We start from the raw sequence: 20,108 nt of genomic DNA on the forward strand, positions 1-20,108 counted from the left end.
AATAGTTTCTATGTAGAGCACGGCAGATTAATGATAAAAGAAGATGCGGGTTAGAAAAGAGTAATTAAACACGATAGACAATTAGAATATTCAAATAGTTTTTTATTTTTTTTTTTTAGCTAAATGTGAGTTAGATATAATAATTATAAACTTCAAATGCAACGATAATAACAATAATAATAGCTCACTCTATCTTAGGGCAAGTTGAGGTCCTAACTAAATGCCTTCTTAGAGTCTTAGGATATTAAAAAATAAAAATCCTCGTATGAACACACAAATAGATACTATAAGAGAGTACTAGAAGATAGTAGAGTTGATTCTTTAGTTGCTGAAGTTACAAGACAAATAATTAGTTTTCATTTGATATGTTGGAGGACAAACAAATTAGGGCTCTCACGACTACATCATGATCAATCACAACCTTCTTCTTTTTGGTCCAATAGCTAGCAATAACCCATCATGTGATATCAATCATAACTAATCTTATTGCAAGCTGAAATGAGACCATCACTATGAGATCGTCCTCAAATTTATGTAGTCAACCATTTAATTCCATCTATTAGAAGGTCTAACTTATACACAGCTTATATCGGAGGAAACATGACATAAAAGAATTGAATAATACTAGCACATTAAGTGCACGTTAGCTAGATACATATAATTATCACTATCAAAGCATACATTGTATACAATAATTATGTCATAAACTCAAAGGTAAGTTAGAACAACATAAACATTTATCAAACATAACTTAACGGGGTACGTTGTTACTTGACAAAACTCATTAAAGTGAAGAAACTACAAATATATATTTACATCAAAGTTAAATTTGTAAATCAAACATCGTCCAGATTGATGTTTAAACAACAATTTGAAAGTATAAAACAATTGATGTTTCAATCTATTAATATATTGTTTTCTTTTCCAACATAACAAAATTCAACAACTTAGAATCAAAGAGCGAATTTGACTAATTAATCACACATATAATAACTTTTTAATCTTTAATTTAGTTTTTTAAAATCTTGTCAACTGACAAATCCGAAAAGGATCATAGGCCTAGAACAATAAGTCAGAACTCACATGGTAAGTTGACTCCAAAAATTTATCTTTTATTTGGATAGTAAGATAGAACACGTAGATGAAGCAAACCATATAATGATGAACTATCTTAATTAAGCTTCGTATACACTACTTATCACACACAATTGAAGTCAAATCCTTACATAACCTTTAATTCTTACTTAATTACTAATAAGCTTAATATTAAAAAACCAATAATCAAATAATTATAAAAACAAAACCACAAAAACTTCATGATTGATTCTAAAACGCATTCAAGGAACAAATATTGATATGATTCAAGTTATGACATTTGAATAAAATAAATAGGTCTTCGTCTAAAACTGAAAATTGTAAAAGGTAGGCATTTTTGTCTTTTTGATAATTTTGTCCCTAAGAATTCAAAGTCAAAAAAGAAAACCCATCTCATTGCCTCTGATTTCGCCGGTGATTTTCAAATTTCCCCTACATAATAATCCTCCACTTCCACTCCCAACTTCCACCTCCATTTCTTACCAATCTACCAATGGACACCGACGAATTTTACCGGAAACCGGCTGCCGTTCCTTTCAAATGGGAGATCAAACCCGGTGTCCCCAGAAACCTCCACCGTCCCCGCCAGTCACCAACTCAATCTCCCCCTCAACACCACCGTCAAAAGCTCAAACCTCCTCCTGCTGTTTCCCATTTCCCCCATCCTTCAAATTCTCTTCACTCGTCTCCTCGAACCCGATCCGACCGGTGGCGCTTCGTCCGATCCGAGCAAGTCTCGTCATCTGGTTGCTTCCCGTCGCCTTTGCCAAACCGGAAATCCCCCAAGGCCCTCAGCCGGAAATTCCCCGAACCTGATTACTCCTCTGACTTGGACACTTTGTCCCGCTGGTCGGTTTCCAGTCGGAAGTCGATTTCGCCGTTCCGATATTCAGTTTCGTCGTCGTCGCCGTCGTCGTTCTCGTCGTACCAATCCTCGCCCCGTCCGACCAGTGATACCGAATGGGCCGGTTTTGGGCTATTTTGATTGGGGTTTAAGAGATGCTGGCCCGAAAGTATAGTGCCCAAGTTGTGGCCCATCTGGATAGTGATTCTAAATGGGCTTGGTTTTGGGCTTTTTGGTTTAGTGGATTTGAAGAGACTGTGGGCTTTAAGTTGTTGCGTAGAAATAGGAAGCTTTAAATCCCTAATTGTATTGTGATTTTTGCAATCATAGGGATTTTCTTATAAAACCCCATAAATTACTTAATATGTTATAAAAAGAATAAAATCTAAGATTGTGTTTCTTGTGGTGGGATTCGATTTGGGTCAATTTCATAAAATTAATGAGTAACTAAAATTAAGAGTTAATTTTAGTTGAAAATGTGCATATGCTTCAATATAATTTTGTTATCGGTCTACCTTATTAAGTTGAAACGTCATAATTAAACCAAAAAAAACTTTGAAAAAGAATCTAATATGTTTAAGAAAAGTCTACTTTATTTGGAGATTTGGACTTTTGATTTTGACGAGGCAATGCTTATTTTGAATCTTTTTTTTACACATCTCAACCATTTAGCATGGCGGGAAGAAGTACAAGTAAATTCATATTTGCTTTCACTCTTTTCTTCCTTAATTATTACTTCACGAAAAAAATGTAAAAATTGACTATAGTTATGAATATTACAAAAATAATAATAAAAGGAATTGACATTTTTAAATATAGCATAACAAATTAAAATATTCACAAAATCTAACATGGGTTTAGATTCTATCAACGATAAATGTTGATAGATATCTATAAACTTTTACTAGTGTCTATTAGTATGTTAATAGATATTAACAAAAGCCATTTTGATATGTTTTTTTTTTTTAAATGTTTTGAGCAGAAATTTTATTTTACAATAATTAGACTGAAACAAAAATTAAATAGGTTGATTCAACTTATAGAATATGTCATTGTTTTTTTCATAATTGATTTAGATGGGAATCCTGAGTTTTGGCGTTTCTCCACCTCCTGGCCTTTACCCACCTTAAGTTACTACAATTCATAAAAATGCATCTTGTTTCGTTTGGTATCAAAAGAATTTGTTGGATGTATGTATGATAAGGGCAAGGATGAAAATATACGACATGTCTGTAGATTAAAGTGTTAGACATCGTTATTAGACATTCCATAATATTCTCAATATCTTTTACGAGGGCTTTTAAAACATAAAAGGAAATGTCATCTAATTTGTCAAATATTAATAGTACTAAGAATAATACTAAAAATATCTGAATCTTTATACTAAATTAGTAATAATGACTTGTAAAGTATAAATAAATTCGTAGAATTGAAATCTTTAATCATGCCAAAATTATAGATATGGACACCAAGGAAAGTAAAAAGGGAAAATGAAAAGTAAATTCACCATAACTAATTTTTATGAACATCAAGGGAAAGCACATCCAAGGTGTAAAATACCAAGAAAAAGAAGAATGGAAGCACTTCCATAAATGGGTTTACAAAAAAAAAAAAAAAAAAAAAAAAACTTAAACAACTTACTTTCTCCCATTTCCTCTTTTCTCTTTTGTTCTTTTTACATCTAATTGAATGCAATTACAAATTACAATCCCTACTATTGCCTCAGGTTAATTTCCCTTCTTTTTGCTCCCAAAAAAGAAAGGTTAGACAAATGAACAAATCTCTCTTGGAATATTATCATTTTTCCTATTTTACCTGCCCCTTTCTTTTTTCATGGTTGCACAAATCATCAACCTTCAAAGGAAATCAATTAATTCAAGTAATCTTTCTTCCAAATTCAGCCTAGGCCAGAGCTGGATCCTGTAACTGGCCTCATCATTGGATGACTGAGAGAAGGCTGTGCATTGCTTGGACCGTTGAACATGGCATTAGAAGAAGTTGTCGAGGGCAGTTGTTGTTGTTGTTGCTGCTGCTGCTGCTGCTGAATTGCTGACAAGGGTAGTCTTTGTCCCAAACCAAACATTGGCTGTCGAGGCATATATGACATGTGGGGGTGAAGTGGTTGTTGGTTGTTGCTGTACCCTGAAACACTCGGCTGTGAAGCTGGAGGTGCGATCATATTCGGCCTACTGTTTGTGTTGCTGTTGTTTACTACCATGGAAGGCATAACGCCCGGTAAACTCGCAGGTGGCGTAACTCCAGCAGGTCCAAATTGAACACCTAACATTCTTGCTCGCTCTGCAACAAACCTCTGCCTTGTCCTCTCAACTTGTTCACATTCCTTCATCAAGAAGGTTTCTACTTCTGCAAACTGCTTCAGCTTCAGCTCCAGTCTCTTCAACTGTTGCATAAATTTAGATAAAACAGAGACATCAACTTCTTTTTACAAGTGAAAAACATAGTTTCAAATCAACCTTTCTGACAAACAAGACCAACGATCTATCTGAATTAGAAAAATATGTGGCCTAAACTTGTGAACAGGCTTTTAACCAATAAAAAAACTGACACACTTGGATGCAAAAGTAAGGACAGGAAATTTTGGGAGAAAATGGTCAAATACAATTCATGCATGTTCAGAGCCCTCCGTCAGTCATTTCTTAGGAAGCATGAACATACATTGGACATGTGTCCGACACACTAAAAATGTAGATGAAGCAGAACATCAACTTATAAAGGTCTAGTTCTGGATGATTAAAGCAAAAATGCCGACTACTCATACTAAATTTTAGCTGCGGTACCTGATGATTTATAATATTAGCAGACAATCGTTGGATTTCTCGTTCTTCGTGGTCAGCAAACAATTTTGCCTTTGTTGCAGCAGCAGCAAGGCCTGCTTTTGCAGCAACTTTAACTCTTTCAGAAGATAATAGTGTTGCTTCTGTCTCTGCCTTGTTCTCATCTGAATTTGGCCAATGCCACATATATTGAATAAATTTCAGAGTAATTATAAAACATTAGTCAAGAAAGAGAACAAGAATAAGTAAAAGTCTCGAACCAAACCTTTTTGATCAATTGAATTTGGAAGTTCTCTATAGGAGCTACCTTCCCTGGCTTGTTTGGCGTCCACATTCATCCTTAATATTGGAAAAGAAATGTCAATCTTTAAATAAATTATAATTTAAAAATAAAACTGATGTAACTGCATCATAATACATAATAGAGCATTCACAAGATTAGCTCCGGGAAGTGGGAAGTAGCCAGTAGGAACCTGTTTCATCCTATAAAATGTCTCGCATATAGCATTAGTTTAGATGCAGTATGTGCTATTCTCTACCTCCCTGTTCCTCAGTATAATACACATGCATCCACAACCTCCTTTATGTGTGCAGTAGGAAGAAAGACATCTCTTGAATAAATAAAACTAACCTATTACTATTAGTGATACATCAATGTTTTTCTTTGTTCTTTTTTTTTCTTCTTTTTCTTTTCTTTTTATTTATAAGCTATTACATTGATGGTATGAAATATCAATGGTGTACAGTACACCCTACCGTATGAAATATCAAAGTGATATAACATTTATGATCAGTAAGAAAATGAAAGTTACCTATTAGCGTTTACAGAACCCTCCATATGAAAGATGCTCCCAGACGAAGCTACGCTGTCCTCAGATAATGCAGCTAAGGATGCATGAGCACAAGATGCAGCAACTCTTGGTCCAATAGCAGATGCGAGAAAAGCAACCTTGCAAATGTCCAAAAGTTAAATCAATTACAACCCTATTTACAGAATGAAACTCTCATTTTTGTAAATGAAGAGTCCAAGCAGAATAATATGTCAATTGTAAATTAAAAAGCATGGAATATAGGCGCTCTAAAGGCACATCAAGATAAGCCATCTACGGTGGAAAAAGAAGCATATGTCAAGATATTGCCCAGTCTATCATCTATTGAGATAGGCTGGACTCAACTGTAAAATTTATGGAAACCCTTTGCTTGCATTTGTATTTAAACATATGATTTTGCATTCATGTTGAAGGTAAGAATTAAGATAAGACGATAGGAAAAGAGCTCGACATTCTGTGCCCTTCTTTTCAGTTCTTTCCAACAATAATAGTGAGAGTCAGGTCAATTTAAGAGCACCTCGCTCAACTAATCTTCTAGACATCCTCTGAACCTCCTAACCCAGTTCTGTATTGACGTGTGACGACAGACCGCCATACTTTAAACTATGACATCAGAGAACCTGAACTTACCAACCACTTACCATTTGATTCTGGATTCTACCTATCTTGTGCACATTCTTATTACTCACAAGCCACTGATACTAGTACTACTACTAGCTCACTCCAAGTCTCAAACAGCTTCAAACACTCCTCACCATTCTCTTCCCTGCTAAATTGTGCTATGCTCATTGTTCCAAATCATCAAACAGTAAACCTTCTTCTGGTCTAATGCTCACAAGTTATTCACTCACAATGGAATGATGGCACATCATCCCCCCCCCCCCCCCCCCCAAAAAAAAAAAGATGTAGATAGCAAAACTTTTACTTGATTGAAGAACTAAGATATAGGCAAACATAGGAAATATTATAGCAATGCAATATCGTACTGAAACAATTTAATTCTTCAGAACTGAAAGACGTATAAAGCATCAAATAAATGGGCACATACCAACGCCATGACTGGATTCCCAGAATTGGCAAAGGGTAGCCTATCATGCATCTCTTTATTATCTTGAGAGGAAGATCCTAAGAAATAAATATATATGTTTAGAAAGAATATGTCAATAAGTCACGAAGAAGCTGTCAGTTAAAAGTTCAAAATACCTGCTACGTTTCCATTCATATTTGACCGTGATTTCTCACTATCTCCTCCATGTGAAGCATTTGATGAGAGAGAAACCCCAGGCACATCAACATTTTCTAGAAGGCCATCCTCCACTGATAAACGGAGAAAATGTATAATGCACTGAGCTTTAGACTTGGACCCAACGTGTTCGGTAATTTCATTCCAATTCTCATTATACAATTCTATTGCCTCTAAAAGCAATAGAGTTTCTTGATCAGTCCAATTTTCACTATCTAGTTCACCATAATCTTTCGTCATGTCCACCCTCAGAAAATCAATGCTTGAATGGCCAGCAACGTATTTGCCTTCATGAAAGCAGTCAGAGCAAAGTAAAACATCAACCTGCAACAAGAATGCCAATAAGTCATTAAAGAACTAAGATCCAAAAGAATTCAAAAGATTTCTAAAAGTTCTGCATCAGAAGTAAAATCTTGCATGGTATAGGATCACTATCAAAAGGTAAAAGATTTCATATGACTTCAAGATCCAATCTTTGATGCATGCTCCACCTCATAACAAGCAAAGGCCCCTTTCCCATGATTCCCAAAACAAAAATACTGTCTTTTACCTAACCATCGCTAATGTTCCTTCAAAGATGAAATATTATCTTTTGATTTCCCCTGTAAACACTTAAATTACAGAGCTTTTGAATGCAATTAAGCAGAATAAAAAAACCCATGGAAACCTAAAAGCCAACAACGTTTGATTGGTCCAATGGTCTTCCCCAAAAAAACATGGTTCTAACTCAATATACCTGCCTTAGAAAAGGACAGAGGTCAGTGGGTAGGATTAGAAATTCTACTCTTAGATGAAAGTTTAAAGACTTCTAATTCAATTGCTAATCCCCATGACTTCTTTTGTGCACCATCTAACACATTACATCCTGTAGATGCAAGTTCAGTGATGAAAGAAAAATAGTTGGCAAAATCTTCAACAAGGTCAGAAGAAAGAAACAACTACAAAAATACAGATATGGCTATGCTTGAGGAAAAAACTGCCTAGTCATACAGACCTCTACTATTTCCTCTCATTTTCTCCCCCTGCAAAATTGAATAGCCTAGACCCTAAGGTCTCTAGAACTTATCATTTACAAGCTTCATAATTCTTTCAGGCCTATATACAAGCTTCGTAATGCTGGTACCCTGAGTCAGATAAACAATGGAGTACATATGGTGAAAGAAACTAACCTCCTTCTGTGACTGGTAGTATGCAACGGGAACAGACCGAGAACAAGAGCTACAATGATTTTCAGCTAAACGCTCTCGAATTCTGTTATCCAAATCACACAAACCATCAATGTAATCGCGGCATGGAAGTGCCGAATAGACATCAGCTGCCTTGAGCCTACATTTTGGTTTGTCAAATTTAACCAAGCTATCAATAGGCTTCAAAGCAGCTGATGGCACATGAATCTCACCGTTCATATCTTCTCTCAAGTATGAATTGCTATTCCATGGTTCACAGCTAGGCGTAGGAGCACAATAATTAATAATACCCCAATGATCAAGAAATCGAACAATTCGAGTTAAATCTTCATTACTGACACCATCAACCAACCCTCGACAATCTGAAACTGTGACCCTTTTCTCTGGATTCTCCATGTATTTGGCAACAACAAAATTTCGAATCTCCATATACTTTTCAGGAGTGCGGTCAGGCAATTTCCCAGAGAAAAAATGCGGAACTACTTGTCTCTCAAGTCGATGCACCGTGGCAGGTGAAAACCAATCTGTTTCCGAAAAATCAATTGTCACATAGTAGAAATCTTCTGTAGGCATGTAATATGTTAGATAATATTCCTCTCCCCTTTTTTTTTCTTCAATTAGCATTAAACTTGCTACCTGCATATACTAATACTAACACACGCAAAATCTACTATAATTTTCCTATGCACACAGATCTTGACTTAAATTTGATCATACTAACGACTACAAAACTTAATTTAATTATCAATGGATTCAAGCTATTCAACAATATATCTTAGATTTTGAAGTTGGTATTTCACTGCATTAAAAATTCCTAACTCATCCCACAACAAATATAAGGTACGATGCTAATGCAAATTGTTTTACCCCAAAACATTAGTTGAAGGGAACGAGAGGATCAGACCTGAGTGCATAGGGACAACATGTACCCTACTCCCAAACCTCTTAACCACGCCACGCCCTTCCATAATCGGCGGCGGAGTTATTACATACGCAGCATTCCCAGCCTCCACCCTCTCCTGATCCAGCAAAGCCGGACTATCCGCGGGCATAGCAGACAGTGCCTGAAGCTGCCCGTAAGACACATTCTCCAAAATCAAGGAATTTCCAGGCACCCCTTTACTCTCACCATACTGATTTGTCCTCTCCATTGCCACAACAGCCAAAACAGAAGAATGAGGCCGAGTAACAGCCCGTTTAACAACTTGAGGAAACTCAGAAACTCGCAATTTATCATCCGACAGTAGTTCAGTCTCCTGAATAGTGGAATTGGGCGTGGGGTGAAGCCCAATCTGAGGGTCCTCAGAGTCATCATTGTTATCACGTTCCATTTCGTCATTTTCAGCAGCAACAAGGTCTTCATCTTCATCATCATCATCATGCCGGTTAGTACCGTTGTTGTAAGTGTTGGAATAGTTGTTTCTACGGCCAATTTGTGAATCCCTCTTCTTTTTCCGCCATTTTCCACGAGACCCTGAGATGGGTTGGAGACAAAAAAAACAAAAATTAGCAAACTTTAAACAGAATTGAAGATGGGAAAATTTGTAGAGAAAGTGAGAGAGAGAAAGAGAAAGTTAGGTTAAGAAGAAGTTACCAGATGGGAAGGAAGGGGAAGGTGGCATTGTTGAAGGAAAATCAGAAAGAGAAAATTGTGGGGTCTGTTGATTGTTGTTATGCTACGAAATTGAAAGCATGGGGGAAGAAGAGGAGAGAGAAATAGGGCTTTTTCGTTCTCCTTCTCTCTCTAAAATTCCTCTCTCTCCATGGTTCTGTGACTCGGAGCTTTGGTTTTTCTTCTCTCTTCCTACGAACCAATTTCTCAATACCATTTTTCTTTTCTTATTTTTTTCTTCTTTTCGTCTTCACAAAATACATCACGTGCGTGGCGCGTGTATGCTCCCAATATTTCCAATGTCAATTCACAAATCCCTAAATCAATTTTTAACGTTGAGATGAAATAAAAATGAAAAGCACTCCATTTACATTATTCATTTGAGAAAAACATGGTGTAAAATTTATAATTTTATCCATTAAAACTCGTAAATTATTTAATTTAAACTTTTAAGTTATAATTTCTTTTGAGAATTATTTGTGTATTTATTATAATTGTTCATTTTTTAATATCAATGTTTGAAAATGTCAATACTCGTTTGATTATTGATGCATGAATGATATGTAGAATTAATCATAATAAAAATTCTAAATTGATTGACTTGTGAAATTTTGAAAGTTTAATTTACTCAAATCATATTATGTGATATTGATCGAAGAAAAAATATGAAGACGGCAAATTGATATACTTGCAAAAAAATTAAGATTTAAATTGATACAATTTTTAATTCGTGTGTGTGCATATATATATATATATATATAGCTTTATAGATTAACAGTTTGGTTGGGCATAACGTTCAAATTTTAAATTTCTCGACTTTTATAACTTTATAGATTAACATTTTGGTTGACTAAATTTATATGTTTAATGATTTAGTTGAACTTGTCGAGGATGTGACTTTACAAATATATTGTTTAGATCGTTTCGTTTGGATGTTTTCAAAGATTCTCGAGCGATTCCTTCTTGGAAACTATTGGTATGTCGATGAGCTCCCAAGAATTTGTTGGTACCGTCTGTGTATTATTATCATTATTGCCTTCTTAATGATTTTTCCCCTAAAATTTCAATAGAATGTTGTTATCTAAGATCTAGCTCTCGTCTTCAAAAGACATCGATTGCCCCATTTTTTTACAGTTTTTCTATCACACCCCACCCCCGAGCACCTCCTTGCTCGGCCCTAGACGTGGCGTGAAGTCAATCGATGTCGCTTTCCTTTCTCACATCACCAGTTAACCTTGACTACTGATCCTTTTGCAATGTTAAATAACTTAACTAAATTAAAACTTATGCAGTGGAAAAACACGATAAACATATACTAAACAAACTTCATTACATGTTAAGGCTAAATGCCATCGATTACAGACTACACACAAAGCAAAAGAAAGATAAACATCTTAACTAGCTTTAACTCTACACAAAACTTATATACATGAAATGGATTAGTCTAGAATTGGCCACTGCAACAAAACTATTAATGACTTTGCACAGCAAACTGAGACAACGATCAAGCTTTTGGATCACGATCACTACCTAGAAAGTGGAAAAACATTTGGAAAAGGTAAGCTAAATAGCCCAGTAAGTGACGATTTTAATAAAACATGCTTTTTGAAATAACTTCATACTTTTTCTTATTCATTCAATAAACATATCACAAGAATTGAATCTTTTAAAACCTTCTTCACCTTTGGAAATATCTCTTTTTAACTTTAGAAACTCTTTTCCTTGCTAAAACAAATCTTTGTTTCTGTCCTATTAGTTTTATACCCTGGAAACTCGATCTCGATAGTAACTAGCTCGACGTATCGTGCCTGAACTCGGTCATGATGATGTCATGCCTGAACTCGATCAAGATAGCAGAGCGTTGATCGTACTATCATGTCTGAACTCAATGGTAACGGCTAAGTGGTCAGCATAGTCCTTTATCCCTAAAACTTTGTACACGTTGTTCGTCGAAAACTCGGTATATAGAACAAACATGGTTTTCTTGTTTAAAACCATTCTCAATAAACTCATGCTTTTGCAATATCTTTCTAATACAATAAGTAAATCTATTTCAGATACTTAAAACGTAATCATAAACATCGTTTGCTCATCTCATCAGGAAATTTCTCAATAAATACATGTTTTGCTAAACAATTTTGAACTCGTGCTTTGGAAACATTTTCTAAACTAACATACTTAAATACTTTTCATAAACATATTTGCAAATCAAGATATCATAATCAGTATAAATCAATAATCATTCCAAAACATTCTTAAATAGTAGCATGTAAAACTTATTCATAAACTTTATTTGGAAATCGTTTCGTCACTCATAAATGGTAGCTCAAACTCTCGGCCTATAAACTTGCCCAATCTCCTTTTGACCTGAAATAACAAAAAATAATTCCATTTAATTCCCTTTTTCTCATAAAAATATTAGAAATTCACTTAAAATTTTCAAAAACACCAAAAATAGCCCAAAAATCACTTGTTGGCATGTCTAGCGCACAAAGGATGGGCGACAAGGCTGGCACGCGTGCGTAGGGCTTGGGCAGGTGATAACATGTTAAACAGTGAAGAGGAAAATGAAAAACATGCTGGAAATTCATGGGAGAACATTCAAAGTCAAACCAATCAAGAGGCAATCATTATGACTCAAGGCTCAATGACAAAAGCTAGAGCTAAAAGACTTCAAGATGGATTAAATGTTTGTTTACAAGCTAGATTTTCGATCTTCAATAAAGAGTTGGAACTTCAAGAGTCACTTGGACACTCAAGGGTCATAATGAATCTAGAAATTAAGATTCATCCACATCTTTAATACATTTCTAGATTCATTCACATTTTTAATGCATTTTAGGTTCATTCACATCTTTAATATGTACCTATTTAATGGAATGTACTTTCATTTATTAGCGTAGTTGAAATGGCATAAAATTAAATGTTGTGTCCTTTCATATCACATTTGAAACTAGTATAAATAGGTTGTAGTTTCCACATTTGAAACACAACTTGAATTTGAATGACATTTTCTCATAGAGTGTTTCTCTCAAGCTTTATGCTTTCCTTTGTATTCTTGTGTTAGAATGCATGCTTAGGACTTTCAATCTAGTTTGATCAATTAGATTGTGGAGAGTTCGAAATCTTGAAGTTAGGAACAAGTTCTCCTTTCTTCTTGATCTTTGATCAATCTTTCCAAGCCAAATTTGTTTAGCTTTCTTGGGGTTGTTAACTAATTGTTTAATCGGGGTTATTCTTATTACTGTTGTGGGGGTTCACCTAGGATAAGAGGGAGTTCTCAAACGTGATTGAGGTAGTTTCATTTTATCAGCAGGCCTTGCCGCATGCTAATCTCACAAGGGGGCATGTCGGGGGCGCCTTATACGTTTTATGTGGCCCTTTACGCGCGCGGACTTGTCGTGTGCTTGCTTGGCCTCATGCGCCTTGCATGTGGCTTACCTTGCACGCGGGTTGTGCGTCCCATATAAGTCCAACATACATGCTAACCTCTTTTAACCCAAAACAATCGTCCATCTCCCCTAACAACCCCTCACACTCGGCCAACCACCAACACCGCCTAGAACACCATTTTTTAGCTAGGACCTTAACTTCAATTTAAAGCTTAATATCTTAAAATCCGGAACTCAAATGAAAATATTCCTTTCTATAAAGTTTTAGCATAATGTCTTAACTTTCTTACCTCAAAATTTTAGCCAAAAGATTCACGTATTGTGTTATGTAGCCTCCTTGGAGTGAAGACTGCTCAGATTCTTTTCAAGAATGACCGTTCGCTCTTCTTTCAACTCAAACTCAATCTTTCTCTCCTTTATTTTAATCAGCAGCTCCAACTTAGAAAATAAACTCAAATTTCGAACCTTTGGGATCAAAGTAAAAACTCATGAGTAAATTGGGAGAAATTGCAATCTGAATGGACCTATTTATACTAAGCTTTGCATGAGAAGTTCTTGACACCTGCAGGTTGCCGAAATTTAACCTAAGCATGCACATGACACTTGTAAAGCACTTCACCAACTCCACCTCTTCATCATCTCGTCTAATCTTACTCAAAAAGCCTTAAGCCCTTGGAAATACCTTACTAATCTCACTTGACATGGTCGCTAACCTCATCTCACATGGTCATGTTCTCCCTGCCTAGCCTCTCAACGCCACACTAACCTCTATGGGCAATGTCTTTAGCCTCTTGAATGCCTAGTTTAACGCCCAAAGGCACTCTTCATTGTCCAACTAACTTCTCAAGACATGTCTTCTCGCGTAGCTAAAACCATCTCGCCAAGCACACTTAGAGGTTATCTCAACCTTCTCGACCACACACAAAACCCAAACTTGCAGCCTGGCTCACCATTATCTCACCCAAATAACCTTTTTAGAGATTCTTTTCTTCTCATGTGGCTACCCATCAAACCCAGAATGTCTAGGCCATAGAGTTAGCCAAAATTTTCCTCATTTCAACTTAACTTTCCATTAACTTTTAAACCATTCCTTCTTAGTTTTCCTTCCTTTTACCTACCATGATACACTTACAATGACACTTATCAAGCCTACTTTCTCATCTTGACTTCATTTAAAATCTTTCTTTCAAACTCTCTTCAAAATCCAAGTTCCTTAGAGTTCAGGGTTTGCATTTTTTGTAGAATTTCAGACAACCATATAGTATTCTTGTTTATTTCACATAATTCCACTTTTTAAAAGTTGTGATGTTATTATCCGAAGGACGCTAAAACCCAATTAACATGCTTTTATTAATACTCTCTGAAAGGGTGAGATTTTTATGTTTGTGACATGGTCTATTACTCGTTAATTTTAATTAGTTATATATATATATATATATATATATATATATATATATATATATATATATATATATATTGTTTAAACTATATAAATTTCAAACAATATCTTTATTATTATTATTTTATACTACCTTAACTATTTAACCTAATTTGTTGGGGTTAATTATTAATATTCTAATTAATTTAGATTAATTTAATTGTTTTTAGTAATTAATTTAATAATTTTTTAGTTAAAGATATATTTTTTTGTTTTTTATTTTATTAACTAAATAATTAATTAATATAACAATAAATTAACTTATGTTAAATTTAATTGATCTCTAGCATTTAGTTAAGCAATAATTTAAGTGGCCAAATGAGGGAAAGCGGTAAACATGCACAGAAGAAGACAAGATCAAGTTTACCCTAATTGCATATAAATCATTTAGATATTAACATGCATCAATACCCTAACTCAATGAAATTAGGGTTAATAGAAAACATACCTTTATAGCTTTTGAATTCCCTATAATTTTCCCATGAACACGAACCCGAGACCACCATTAGTGTTGACCAGCTATTCGTCAGACTTAAAATCGAGTTGTGTGGCCCGATAAGTTAAAGAATTGAGAGAGATGTGAAAGAAATTGAAGGAAGAACCAACCTTTGGTATATGAGAGAAATGTGAACTCTTTTTGTGAAATTAAATTGAATAATTTCAAAAAATTATCAAAAGTTTTTGGAAAATTATTTTTTCAAAACATTTTATTAAAAAATAGCATGCAAAATGCATGTAAATCCTTCACATTTGATTAACACCTTACATCCACTCATTCTTAGTGGGTTAACTGTTTACATCTCATTGTAGTCACTTGTTCCACTAAGTATTAATGAGATTACCCAACAAAATGTTGGATTTTCCAACTAACTTTAGTTAAATAAAGCAATAGGTCATGTGAGACTCGTGCTTGAAATAGAAGGGTCATTTTGAGAAATAAGAAGCTAAGTAAAGAATTTTGAAGGAAGAAGTTTTTGAGATTTTAGGCATTTTGATGTTTAGCGTCAAGTTAAGGCAACGCAAGGTGAAGGAAAAAGTGAGAAAGACTAAGTAGGTGGTTTGGGGTTCTACGGGAGCTGAAGTTAGGCGTTGAGAGTTAGAAATTTTCTGGGGAATTTCCTAGTTGTACTTAATGGGTCACGTGTAAGGGTTTAAAGCTAAGCATGATTTGAAAGGTTATTAAATTTACACGTGTATTACTTTAAGTAGGAGCTGGCAAGTTTATAAGAACTTATAAAGGATGTGACTAATCCAAATTGGGATTAGTGTAAATAGGAGAAGAAGTCAGAAGAAAATGGACTAGTCTGAAAGTTTGTTAAGAGGAGCTAAGAGCTGCTATTAGGTCAGAAGAAGAGATCTCAAACTAGGCGTTCTTAAGAAAAGAACTTGTGTAGTGAGTGATTTTCCAAAATGTTTAAAAATTTTAAAGCTTTCTTCTAAATTTCTTGTCGATTTGTAATGTTGTTCATATGTTAATGTTTATAAAAGGAATGATTTCAAAAGAAAGCTTGTGTTATATTGATGAATGTATGATATGTTTGTTTGTAAACCATTAGTCTTATTCTTATCAATAATGAGCTAACTATTATGTGCACATAAGGAGTAAAGGCAACCATGTAGGAAAGGATTGCATGGTAGAGTGAAGCTGACAAATGCATAAAAATAGCATATTATGAGCTTAGCGGCCTGAGCAACGGAAAAATGAACCAGAAATTTTTTCAAGGGATGTTGTTGATGAAAGGAACATCACAATAGTCTATGCGTGTTGGTTCATGTTCTTGGTGAAAGGAATATGAAAGGCTAATGAGAGATTTTTGTTTTATGAAATAAAGCAATGAAAGTCATGTATATGAAATGATTTTATGTGTTGTATTGCCAAAAAGGTTTTCAAAATCCATCACTCACTAAGTTTTTACTTATGTTTTAAGTTTTTCCGTCCCCAGTCACTAGACATTAAGGCTAAGTTGGCCTAAGCAAGACGAGCTATCATGCATTGAAGTTAGACCAGATGTTTAAAGTTTTATTTTGTAATTTATTTACTTAAGGAAGCATGTAAATGTATTTGGATCGAATATTGTTAAGTTAATAAAAGAGGAATTGTTTATTATTTTCCGCTGTGTTATGTCATTTCTTATTGTCTAACTTTAAGTTTCAAGTTCTATTAAAGGAGTTAAGTTGAACTAGGTGGATAAAGCCAAGATTTAAAGACTTAAGTTGAGCGCTTTCGTGTTTCATCTTGAGGCGTTAGACCTGCTCAAGTCGCATTGTGTGCCGCATAGTGAGGTTCAAGATGCATACGGGGTAGGGCGTGACAGGTGGTTTGACCATTCAAGTCAAAGTCAAATGTTGACTTTTTTACCATTTTACCCATCTTGGCTAATTTCGACCTCTCGAGCATGAATCCACATTCATTTTTTAGAAATTCAAATCACATTGGAATATAAAACCAGTCAAAGTTTGACTTTTTCCAATTTTGACCAATTCCATCATTTCTGAGCTTCTGAATATGAATCCACATTCATATTTACAAAATTTCAATCACATTTGAATATAAATCTGGTTAATGTTTGCCTTTTCAAAGTCAAAAATCAACATTTTGACTTTTTTTTCAACTTCTACTATTTTCATCATTTTCAAGCTTACAAATATGAATCTGAATTCATATTTTTAATATTTAAATTACATTTAAAAATAAATCTTTATTTGATAACCAACCCCTATATCACATATACCTATATGTTTCTCTCTCTTTCATAATTCGAAAAATTTGAATTATTCCATCACATTGTTTTAAGTTTATTCCTTATAAGCTAGCAGAGGAACCTAATGAACTTATCGATCATGGGCTCTATCAATCATAGATTAACTGGCTAAACCCTTTTAAATCGAGCTAATCAACATCTGTTAATTAACTACTGGTCCTTGCACTAAAGTCCCGTAGTTGCACTTCCCTCACTATAGATATACTTGTGTCCATCATCTATAACCATGATTAGTAAGTTAATCTTTCATAGATTGTCTATAACCTCGGTTGAGTTAAAATATTTTTTACCTCCGATATTACTTCTTGCTTCTTAAGTCCCACTGACTCACTATTGAACAATTGTTTTAAGGTTCAACCAATGAACTGAATGCCTCTCAGGTGAATGAAATGGTTGGGCCCCTTGTTCAAGACTTGGATTCATTCCTTAAGGCAATAACCTATCTACCACTACAAGAATTTTGGTCTCTACCAATGAAGTGAAACATAGGCAAATCTTAAAGAAAACGTGGACAGAGCTTCTGTCGGTGTTATTTTTTCGTAGCCACGCTTCGTGGCAAAAACCTTGTCGTCTTTTCATTTGCCCACATTTTGACGTTGGGTTGACAAAGCAGTTCATGCCAATTAAACTCACGGGCAAAAAAGATATTTTCACCCACGAAATGAACGTTGGCAGAAACGTCTTTTTATCCACAATTATTGTCACGTCGGCAAAATTAGTATACTGACCCAAAAGCGAGTTGGAGTGAATTTCATCTTCCACCCATATGTCTCTAGTTATCCACCCAATCTTACCCCTAAAGTGGGAGGATTATTGAACCAACGTTGTTGAGCTACCCTCACCTATACAAATCTAAGAATAATTTCGTGTGAAAAGAAGTTCATAGTTAGCTTAGGATTAAGATTAAGTTACCTAAGTCATCGATAATCAAAATGTTCAGTTTTAAACACTCAACGGTGTTAAAACGTAAAAGTGACTATTTCATAATTTTAGTCTTATTTAAACTCTTAAGATAGAATGCTTTTGCTTTCATGTCTCTACATGAACGATTCAGGATCACATTATTTATACTAACTACAAAGAAGAGAGAATTCATAGTGTCCTCAGAATAAGGCACCCAACCAGTCAACCTTTCTTGAAACCCAATTTATTGGCTTTGACCATTTAGGCTATATACTCGAACTTAATCCACGTTTATGTCTCTCTACATAAAGTTCAAGTCTATATTAGATAGCATTGGGATCTTAGTTTATTGAATTTAAGATTATAGTATCTAATTTTTACTAATAAGTCCTTAATAACAACTTTATTGAATAAAATATAATTTTAAACTACAAACTACAAATTTTATGACATAAATTCCAATAAAAAATGTATTTTTGGTTTATAATGTTTGAAATTAATGTCTTTTTTGGTCCTTGAAGTTTCAAAACAAATAAATTAGTTCCTCATATTTTTTAAATGCTTTTAAATAGTCTTTGACTTAACTTAGCAGAATGCTTACTAGAGCGTTAAGTGCTGGTGTGAACGCTACTTATAATTGACGATGTATTAGTTGTACTGAATTAGTTGGGAATTAAATTAAAATTTTTAACTTAAAATATAAATACAAATTTATGTACAATTTTTTAAAAGGTTTAGAAAATATACAAATATGTTCAAAATTTAATACTTTATTTGCATTTTGGTAATTATGAGTATGTCTCAACTCTTTAGGATAAGTAATTAAGATGATAGCTTATGCAAATGTTCAAACATTTCATTTCTTTTTCTCCTATGGTGAATGTTTTGAGGTTAGATTTCCAAATTTTCTTGTACCATCAATAAACAACAAATTAGAAAAATAATACAATCAAACATAGACATTGATTATTACACAATGAACATTATTACTTGTACCATCAATAAGCTTTCGTCATTGTTTTTTAAGTATAAGTAGAGATAATTTGAATCTTCAACCTCAAAAAATGTTGTATATATCAATTACTATTCATTTATACGCATATAATATTAAACTACAAAAATATCTTCAAATCGGGGCCATTAATGTCAAACTGAGGTAAATTGTCCATCATAGAGTAACGTGCATGTGCACCTCCAACAAGTTTTTTTATATTTAAATTTACTTGAATAAGAGTATATAAAATATATATAATGTAAAATAAGTTAAAATCGTATTTCGTTTCAATACTTCATTTTGTTTTAGTCTTTTGTCAATCGTAGAATAACAACTTGAAAGCTCAGTTTGATTTAGTAGAAGAAAGAGAGAACAACGATCATGAGAAAAAAGAAGGGGAAGGTGAAACACCAAAAAGACAAAAAGAAAAAGAGAAGAAATCAATTTTCAATGAACATCTTCACGCTTGGCTCAAAGAAAACAAGTTTATTACCAATGGCTTCCAATCACCAATGATATGTTGGAAAACGTGTACATAGAGCGATATATTGAAAAAGGTATGATATCTTATGATGATATGGGGATATCCATTTCTGTTGTTGCTTTGTTGCTCTTTTGGTCTATCCCTCTAGCTACCTCCCTCGTTTGCACTCTTTTCATCTATCTAATGATGCTAGTTTTTGAAGTCTTTAGTTTAATTGATCTACATGTATTTCTTTTATCATTAGCTGAACAATTCGACTTGTATGATAACTTTTATGTTTTGGTGCTCATCGGAGACCCATCTCTCTTTAATTTATAATAGTTTTATCTCTTGTTTTCCTCTATTTTGGGGGCAATAAATTCTTTTTTACGTGAAATTAAGACTTGGTGGATACTCGATTGGGTTAACCTAGTTATTCTTTTGGACTTTTGGTGTGGTGTGCTTGTAGACAAAGATTTATCTCAAATCGATTGGGCTTTCTACTGCAAAAACGGGCTTTCTAATGGGCCGCATGCCCAAATCCTCCAAG

At 34.3% G+C, this 20,108-nt stretch overlaps 2 protein-coding genes across 2 annotated transcripts; one reads left to right on the top strand and one right to left on the bottom strand.

The window, feature by feature from the left end:
• The first annotated feature begins 1,407 nt into the window (after positions 1-1,407).
• Positions 1,408-2,338, top strand: LOC103487607 (uncharacterized). The gene has a single exon (XM_008445972.3). It carries the CDS (start codon positions 1,589-1,591, stop codon positions 2,078-2,080), a length of 492 nt encoding a protein of 163 aa, XP_008444194.2. The 5' UTR covers positions 1,408-1,588; the 3' UTR covers positions 2,081-2,338.
• Positions 2,339-3,567: 1,229 nt separating this feature from the next.
• On the bottom strand, positions 3,568-9,814 carry LOC103487606 (SWI/SNF complex subunit SWI3C). Its single transcript, XM_008445970.3, has 9 exons — positions 9,589-9,814; positions 8,899-9,468; positions 7,977-8,518; positions 6,768-7,131; positions 6,613-6,689; positions 5,547-5,683; positions 5,000-5,073; positions 4,738-4,898; positions 3,568-4,340 (listed from the first exon to the last, which is right to left on the bottom strand). The coding sequence occupies exons 1-9, from the start codon at positions 9,614-9,616 to the stop codon at positions 3,837-3,839; spliced, it is 2,457 nt and encodes an 818-aa protein (XP_008444192.2). The 5' UTR covers positions 9,617-9,814; the 3' UTR covers positions 3,568-3,836.
• Between the last annotated feature and the right edge of the window lie 10,294 nt (positions 9,815-20,108).

The sequence above is a fragment of the Cucumis melo genome, chromosome 7 (genome assembly GCF_025177605.1).
Source record: "Cucumis melo cultivar AY chromosome 7, USDA_Cmelo_AY_1.0, whole genome shotgun sequence".
Lineage (NCBI taxonomy): Eukaryota > Viridiplantae > Streptophyta > Magnoliopsida > Cucurbitales > Cucurbitaceae > Cucumis > Cucumis melo.